At 45.8% G+C, this 9481-nt stretch overlaps 1 protein-coding gene across 2 annotated transcripts in view; it reads left to right on the forward strand.

The window, feature by feature from the left end:
- ANXA3 (annexin A3) overlaps window positions 1–882 on the forward strand; it is a 99747-nt gene extending 98865 nt beyond the window's left edge. For both annotated transcript variants that reach the window (XM_073542123.1, XM_073542119.1), the window contains exon 13: window positions 516–882. In XM_073542123.1, the coding sequence (XP_073398224.1) occupies window positions 516–575 (60 nt within the window). In that variant the 3' untranslated portion in view covers window positions 576–882. The remainder of the gene's footprint in view (window positions 1–515) is intronic.
- Window positions 883–9481: the final 8599 nt, after the last annotated feature.

Here is a 9481-nt window from a genome sequence, read left to right on the forward strand (position 1 = left end):
CTAAAGGGGCCTTTACACATAGCGATATCACTAGCAATATCTCTAAAGCATCACCAATTTTGTGACGCAGTAGCGATATTGCTTGCGATATCGCTATGTGTGAAACTTACCTCTGACCGGCCCCCCCGCTGTCTGTCGCTGATCGCGCAAGATCGTGCAGGTCCATTTCTCGTCGGGCGCTTCCTGCTGGGCTTCCTGCTGGCGCCGACGAGCGACGCGTGGACGCGGACGGAGGACGTCATGGTCGCCGCGTCTGAAAGGTAAGTAACGACCGCTGCTGCATCGCTGGTGAAATCTGCCTGTGTGGCAGCTCACTAGCGACCATTTAGCGATGTACCAGCGATCCTGACCGGGTCATATCGTGGTCGGGATCGCTGGTGCATCGCTAAGTGTAAAGGGGCCTTTAGGAACATATTTAGGGTGGAGAAAGTCAGATGGGTGTGTGCTATATAAAACACAATTAATGTTGTCTGCCTTCTGATTTCACATGTATGCTATTTTTCCATCTGTTGCAGTCTGACACCTCAGGGGATTATGGCGCTGCCCTGCTAAAGCTCTGTGGCGGTGATGACTGAAAGACGTAAATGATTACTGTGGTGAAGAAATAACAATTTTTCTACCATAGACACTCTTTAAGTATTGTGTTTCCTCTGCAAGTTGACACCTTAACTGCAAAACAGCTGCTGAATAAAATGCAGTATTCCTATATAAAGCAACACTTTAGCCAGACACTGTACTCTTAATTCTCTTCAGTACTCTTTTACTTGTTTGTTACTTTTGACCTTATTTTGTAAAGAAATGAGGAATAGAACACAGGTAACGGTATTTGATAACCTGTTATAAATTATACTTCGCCCTATTAAAAGACACGCTTCTCATAAATTTGTGCATGCTTGATTTATTTTATTCATTGCTTACAAGTTTGACATTCACTGTATTTAGAATAGCAACACTATTGATGCAATATATTTACTGTTGTGCTCAAAAGTTTACATACACCAGCAGAATTTTTGCTTTCTTGGCCTTTTTCCAGAGAATTTGAATAATGACACCACTCATGGTTTAGTCGTTGGGTGAAGATAACATGCACAGAAGTTGACACAAATGGGTTTGAATGGCTTCTAAAGGTAACATACAGTTGTGGCCAAAAGTATTGACACCCCTGCAATTTTGTCAGATAATACTTTCTTCCTGAAAATTATTGCAAACACAAATTCTTTGTTATTATTATCTTCATTTAATCTGTCTTAAATGAAAAAACACAAAAAGAATTGTCCTAAAGCCAAATTGGATATAATTCCCCACCAAACATAAAGAGGGTGGACAAAAGTATTGGCACTGTTCGAAAAATCATGTGATGCTTCTCTATTCTCTAATTTGTGTAATTAACAGCACCTGTAACTTACCTGTGGCACCTAACAGGTGTTGGCAATAACTAAATCACACTTGCAGCCAGTTGACATGGATTAAAGTTGACTCAACCTCTGTCCTGTGTCCTTGTGTGTACCACATTGAGCATGGAGAAAAGAAAGAAGACCAAAGAACTGTCTGAGGACTTGAGAAACCAAATTGTGAGGAAGCATGAGCAATCTCAAGGCTACAAGTCCATCTCCAAAGACCTGAATGTTCCTGTGTCTACCGTGCGCAGTGTCATCAAGAAGTTTAAAGCCCATGGCACTGTGGCTAACCTCCCTAGATGTGGACGGAAAGAAAAATTGACAAGAGATTTCAATGCAAAATTGTGCAGATGTTGGATAAAGAACCTCGACTAACATCCAAACAAGTTCAAGCTGCCCTGCAGTCCGAGGGTACGACAGTGTCAACCTCTACTATACGTCGGCGTCTGAATGAAAAGGGACTGTATGGTAGGAAACCCAGGAAGACCCCACTTCTTACCCTGAGACATAAAAAAGCCAGGCTGGAGTTTGCCAAAACTTACCTGAAAAAGCCTAAAACGTTTTGGAAGAATGTTCTCTGGTCAGATGAGACAAAAGTAGAGCTTTTTGGGCAAAGGCATCAACAGAGAGTTTACAGGAGAAAAAAAGAGGCATTCAAAGAAAAAAACAGTCCCTACAGTCAAACATGGCAGAGGTTCCCTTATGTTTTGGGGTTGCTTTGCTGCCTCTGGCACTGGACCTGGCACTGGACTGCTTGACCGTGTGCATGGCATTATGAAGTCTGAAAACTACCAACAAATTTTGCAGCATAATGTAGGGCCCAGTGTGAGAAAGCTGGGTCTCCCTCAGAGATCATGGGTCTTCCAGCAGGACAATGACCCAAAACACACTTCAAAAAGCACTAGAAAATGGTTTGAGAGAAAGCACTGGAGACTTCTAAGGTGGCCAACAATGAGTCCAGACCTGAATCCCATAGAACACCTGTGGAGAGATCTAAAAATGGCAGTTTGGAGAAGGCACCCTTCTAATATCAGGGACCTGGAGCAGTTTGCCAAAGAAGAATGGTCTAAAATTCCAGCAGAGCATTGTAAGAAACTCATTGATGGTTACCGGAAGCGGTTGGTCGCAGTTATTTTGGCTAAAGGTTGTGCAACCAAGTATTAGGCTGAGGGTGCCAGTACTTTTGTCTGGCCCATTTTTGGAGTTTTGTGTGAAATGATCAATGTTTTGTTTCATTCTCTTTTTTTGTTTTTTCATTTAAGACAAATTAAATGAAGATAATACCAAAGAATTTGTGTTTGCAATCATTTTCAGGAAGAAACTGAGTATTATCTGATAAAATTGCAGGGGTGTCAATACTTTTGGCCACAACTGTATCTTACTTCCCCAGCTCCTTCAGACCTTTCAGGGGGCGGCCGAGACTGGCTCTCTACCCCCATCAATGCAGGAGGCTCTAGTTGTAGTTATCCTTAAACCAGAAAAAGATCCTTTATTTCCTGATATCTGGCTGCGTTTGCCTTTATCGGTGGTGGGATGAACTAATCTAATCAAAATGATTTGGATGCCTCAATTACTATATATGCTACACACTTCACCACAATGGATTCCGCAGAGATTTTTCCATAAGATAAACTCATTATTTAGAGAGCTAATATGGGCTACAGGACGTCCATGGATCAGATTGGAAACTTTGCAAAGAGAAAAATGCAATTGGGGTTTGGCTGTCCCTAATCCATGGGTTTACTACATGGCAGCACAGCTACAACATATACGTGGTTGAGATGATCCAGGGGGGAGGGGGAGTCCAGTGATAACTCTTGCAGCAACACTTTGACTCAGACAGTCTGTACAAAGAATTAGAGTCCGGGGGGGGGGGGGGGGGGGTGGTTCAAAAACACATGGATTCTCTACTCTATTAATAGATAAATTATGGGAGAAAGTTAAAAAATGCAGGCTATCCATGGGGTGTCTCAGTATACTTCTGTTTGAAATACCCTTTTCCATTTCTAATCTTAGGCACTTGGAGGGTATTGAAAGTTGGGCCTGAAGAGGGATACGTAGATTTGAACATATATTGGAGGGAGACACAGAGATTTTACTTATTTACGAATGGAATTTGGGATTCAGAATTTTATAAGTATTTACAACTTAGATGTGTGTACCAAGCAGAAAGCCTCATTGCAGGAAGATCCATACAACAGAATAAGATTAGACAGCATATTGAAAAATCCACAGGAACAGCTGGGATGATTTCTCATTTATATTGGGACATACGGCATTTGGTGCTTCTGAATCATCCTGTACGTGCGAGGGAGAGGTGGGAGCGGGATATTGGTCCTATTGAGGACAATTTATGGTCAGAAATATTAGAAAGAGTTCCTGGACTTTCGCTGGGAGAAGCCCACCGTTTGTCACATTTATATGTAATTCATCAAGTCTATCGCACTCCCAAGTTTTTTTTCGATATTGGAGTTAGGCCCGTTCCTCTTTGTCCAAGGTGTCAAATAAACACCGCCACCCTACTGCACATGTTATGGTCGTGTCCAAATCTTGAAGCGTTCTGGAGAAGAGTAATAGGGATAATTAATAGAATATATTCGGTTGAGATGAGCAGAACCCCCTTTGTATGTATCCTAGGATATATAGAAGACTTACCAACAGAAGAGGTTGGGAAGTTAGCTGTATCTAGAATGCTTTTTATGGCTAGAAAATTGATAGCCCAGTACTGGATTTCCCACCAAACCCCCACAATTGCAGAATACGTAACCAAAATTTAACTGGCTAGTCAATTTATAAAAAGGTAGATATCGCAAGAGAAACTCCATTCTCAAATTTGAAAAAATAGGGGCATGTTGGATCGATCATTCTGGTCTTGCATCAAGAGAATTGACCGGTTTCCGTTTGGGTTTATCTTAATACGATGGCATGGGGGTGGTACAAGATTTGACTCTGACAGAGATTATTATATTGCGATTTGGTCTGGCACACAACAGGGGACTCCAGATATTTTGCTCTTTAACTGAGACTTAAGGGGGCTTTACACATAGCGATATCGCTAGCAATATCGCTAAAGCGTCACCGATTTTGAGACGCAGCAGCGATATTGCTAGCGATATCGCTACATGTGATACTTACCTCCGACCGGCTCCCCCGCTGGCTATCGCTGATCGCACGAGATCAGCCTGGTCCATTTCTCGCCGTCGACTTCCTACTGGCGCCGACGAGCGAGCCATGGACGCAGGCGGAAGAAGTCACCCTTGCCGCGTCTGAAAGGTAAGTGCGACTACCAACCGCTGCTGAATCGCTAGTGAGATCTGCCTGTTTGGCCGCTCACTAGCGACCATTTAGCGATGCACCAGCGATCCATGACTGGGTTGTATCACGGTTGGGATCGCTGGTGCATCGCTAAATGTAAAGGGGCCTTTACATTAACCTGCTTTTGTGATCTTCCATTGTACTATTGTAACAATTTTGGGAGCGGCACTATATGTAATCAGCTGTATCATTTTATCATATAAACATTGTTTGGGAATTGTAAACGGGGAAGGAGAGATGTACCTCTATTGTAGGTTTTTGTCTTCCTTTTTGTATTGAAAATCTTAATAAAAATTACTTTAAAAATCCATTTCCAATATGCTATTTAGTTTCAGACCAGTTGAGGGGACGTTTGTTTCCCCAGACTAGTATACCTACCAGTCATGCTTCTGTGCCTCTGTGGGCGTGATAACATGACGGGCAAGAGCCAGCATCAACACCAGCTTCCTGCAAGTCTTGCACATGCATGCGACTTTCAGCGTTTCATGTTGGTGCACAGGGAAGGTGTGGAACGTACATCTGCACTAAGCACTGACATGAAATGATGAATGTTGCACTCATACAGTGACATAAAAATAGTCTGGGTGAAATGGTGGATGAGGAAAAAGCCAATATGCTAAATGACTTTTTTTCAACAGTATTTACACAAGAAAATCCCATGACAGATAACATGATCAGGGATAAAAATTCTTCACTAAATGTCACCTGCTTAACCGAGCAGGAAGTATGGCGGCGTCTAAAAATCACTAAAATTGACAAATCCCGGGCCCGAATGGGATACACCCCTGAGTACTGCAGGAATTAAGCACAGTCATAGATAGACCATTATTTTTAATCTTTAAAGATTCCATAATAACAGGGTCTGTACCACAGGACGCGTATAGCAAATGTGGTGCCAATATTCAAAAAGGGGACAAAAACTGAACTTGGAAATTATAGGCCAGTAAGTTTAACCTCAACTGTGGGTAAAATCCTGAAGGGTTTTCTAAGAGATACTATACTGGAGTATCTGGAGAAGAATAACCTTATGACCCAATATCAACATGGGTTTACAAGGGACCGTTCCTGTCAGACTAATCTGATAAGCTTTTTATGAAGAGGTAAGTTCGGACTGGACCAAGGGAATGCAGTGGACGTGGTGTACATGGACTTTTCAAAAGCTTTTGATACGGTGTAGAGGTGTGGGTGGCCGAGCTGGGGGTGGTCCCTCTTCTTACGGCACAGAGATAAAAACAGACACGATGGAGGCAGATTCTGGGTGCAACAGGTCCAAGTTTATTCTCTGGCCGTCCACTTGACAGCCTTCACAGTATACCACACTTCCAAGCAATACACTTTCCCTTGTCGGCCCTCCGTTTCCAGAGCCGCTTCTCACACTGTACTTTATGCTGAGGACGTGCCTGCACACACCGTCCCCTCCTCGCTCGTCGACGCTCCTGACAGGTCCGTCACTGTGGCCGCCTTAGGCCTGTAAACCAACAGCGCTTCCACTAATCAGTCGTCGTGTCAAATACGGTGTCTCACACCCAGTGCCTCGTCCCTTCTGCGGTTCTTCCTGTCATGACCACCCCCCTGACGTTCTCTCTCCTCAGTCCCCCTGGTTTAGATTCTCCTCACAGCGCACAGACTGTCGCAGTCCTCCTGTCACTGAGGCTCCCCCTGGGGACTGGAACCTTCTGGAACCCTCCCTCAGTATTTATAGCTCTCCCGGTCCCCTATCACTGTAACCATGCCCCCCATGACCAACGGTTTCTAAAGCCCTAAGCTGATGTCAAGTCCTTTGCTCACACTCATACCTGCCATCTAATGGTCAACCCAAGGTACTGCACGTCCACTACACTTTCCTAGCTGTTTCCCCACTGTAATAACTGACACCTACCTACACTGTGCAAACCTTTCCTTCTTCACTCTGACTAGTCCGTCCGTCCATCAGGTCACCTTCCCTACACTCCCCCCCATTCCTTTATCCATTGTCGTCCTCGACAATCATCATCCCTGCCTTCGTCGTTCTGAAGCTACACCTACATTCTGTTGTTGGACCAGCTGTTGAGCCAAACCCACTATCTGTGGGGGCCGAACCATACTGGGAGCACTATGCTCTGAGCAGCCTACTGCTACTCACCAGCGCGCACGCCACATGACGTCTTTCAAATTAGGCTAGGTACACCCATATTCTCTCTATGGCGTGTACCTTCCCCTACTCTCCCCTACTGTCACCTTCCACTATTCGGTACGCCATGATCGAGGTCTCTTACCTTCCAGATCATTGCCAGCGCCCGCCTTCCTCCTTCAGGGGTGTCCGTGGTGTTGGGGACCCAACCTAGAACGGCTGTCTCTCACGTCTTCCAACTCATTTTCCCTTCTTTCAATTTCATGTCATGGTCGGCGTCCCGGTCTCCCAGACCTCCTTAACTCTTAGATCCCTACCGGATCTCACTCTTTCCTTTGGTCCCGCACACCTTCCCTTACCCGGACCTGTTGCATTTTACTTTGGCATATTATACATTAAACAACTTTATAATAGCACAAGTACCCATTTTTATATTTTTTTCATTTTCTTTTGCTTCTAAAACCAACATATAACACGAACATTGCATGTCTTCTCCCCCCCCCTTCCTTGGACATGGACACTCCCTCTCTTCTACGTATCCCCGCTCTGTCAGGTTTCAAATCAGCAAATAACATCCTGTAAGAGGAACATACTAAAAACAAACTTAGCACATAAATTTTTTTTTTTTTTTTTAAACTAGAACTGTTCTCCAGAACCTGCACTACAGTGCACCGAACTCTCAACAGTCTACTTCACTACGCAGTGGCTAGTAGTGAGGGACCCCACAGCTGTGGAGCCCCCGGGGATACTGAGGGTGTCCATTCAAGTCCTCTTCTTTTCCATGCCGGCCTCTCCTTGAGTGTGGAGCAGGTTCCACACTTCCTGCTCCCGGGCCTTCTTCCTGATCACCTCCGCTACCCACACGGAGGGAACAGCACGGGTCCTGGAGTACGGTGGGCGGGACTCCGCTGAAAAAGACCGCAAGACAGAAACGGCCAAAGATTTCTGTGGCCCAGCAGCTGCTAGGGTCAGGTGGCAAATGGGCACAACCAGGTCCTCGGGGGCTGGAATCACAGGGCCCGCTAAGTCGGCTGCAGGCGACTCCAGCAGCAGCATAACCACGGCCTCAGGACAGGCCGCATTCACTACTTCCAACGGAGCCGGAGTAACGGCCGATTTCAACGATGCCAAACACTCGGACCTCTCCCCTGCGCTGTAGTAATGCCATCTTGCGCAGCACCTGATGCCGCCCCGGATCTTCTGTCAGCACCACGGAGTCACCACAGTGCTCCCAATTTGTAATCCACAGGTATTTACAATCCAAGCAGCACAGTCCAAGTCCTTCTCCATCCTTTAAGGCAGGCCTGCCGCAGAAGATGATGTATTAGCGGCGGCGATCCTGCCGACTACGCCAAATGTAGAGGTGTGGGTGGCCGAGATGGGGGGTGGTCCCTCTTCTTACCGCGCAGAGATAAAAACAGACACGATGGAGGCAGATTCTGGGTGCAACAGGTCCAAGTTTATTCTCTGGCCGTCCACTTGACAGCCTTCACAGTATACCGCACTTCCAAGCAATACACTTTCCCTTGTCGGCCCTCCGTTTCCAGAGCCGCTTCTCACACTGTACTTTATGCTGAGGATGTGCCTGCACACACCGTCCCCTCCTCGCTCGTCGACGCTCCTGACAGGTCCATCACTGTGGCCGCCTTAGGCCTGTAAACCAACAGCGCTTCCACTAATCAGTCGTCGCGTCAAATACGGTGTCTCACACCCAGTGCCTCGTCCCTTCTGCGGTTCTTCCTGTCAGGACCACCCCCCTGATGTTCTCTCTCCTCAGTCCCCCTGGTCTGGATTCACCTCACAGCGCAGACTGTAGCAGTCCTCCTGTCACTGGAGCTCCCCCTGGGGACTGGAACCTTCTGGAACCCTCCCTCAGTATTTATAGCTCTTACGGTCCCCTGTCACTGTAACCACGCCCCCCATGACCAACGGTTTCTAAAGCCCTAAGCTGATGTCAAGTCCTTTGCTCACACTCCTACCTGCCATCTAATGGTCAACCCAAGGTACTGCACGTCCACTACACTTTCCTAGCTGTTTCCCCACTGTAATAACTGACACCTACCTACACTGTGCAAACCTTTCCTTCTTCACTCTGACTAGTCCGTCTGTCCGTCAGGTCACCTTCCCTACAACGGTGCGACACAAAAGGTTGATACATAAAATGAGAACAATGGGGATAGGGGAAAATATGTGTAGGTGGGTTAAGAGCTAGCTCGGATAGGAAACAAAGGGTGGTTATTAATGGAGCACACTCGGACTGGGTCACGGTTAGCAGTGGGGTACCACAGAGGTCAGTTTTGGGCCCGCTTTTTAACATTTATTAATGACCTTGTAGGGGGCATAGAGAGTAGAATTTCAATATTTGCAGATGACACTACTCTGCAGGGTAATCAATACAGAGGAGGACAATTTTATATTACAGGAGGATTTATGTAAACTAGAAGCTTGGGCTGATAAATGGCAAATGAGCTTTAATGGGGATAATTGTAAGGTCATGCACTTGGGTAGAACGAACAAGATGTATAATTATGTGCTTAATTGTAAAACACTGGGCAAAACAGTCACTGAAAAAGACCTGGGTGTATGACAAACTCACATTTAGTGGCCAGTGTCAGGCAGCTGCTGCAAAGGCAAATAAAATAATGGGATGCATTAAAAG

This window comes from Dendrobates tinctorius, unplaced genomic scaffold, assembly GCF_039654945.1.
Source record: "Dendrobates tinctorius isolate UK_male_01 unplaced genomic scaffold, ASM3965494v1 ptg000011l, whole genome shotgun sequence".
Lineage (NCBI taxonomy): Eukaryota > Metazoa > Chordata > Amphibia > Anura > Dendrobatidae > Dendrobates > Dendrobates tinctorius.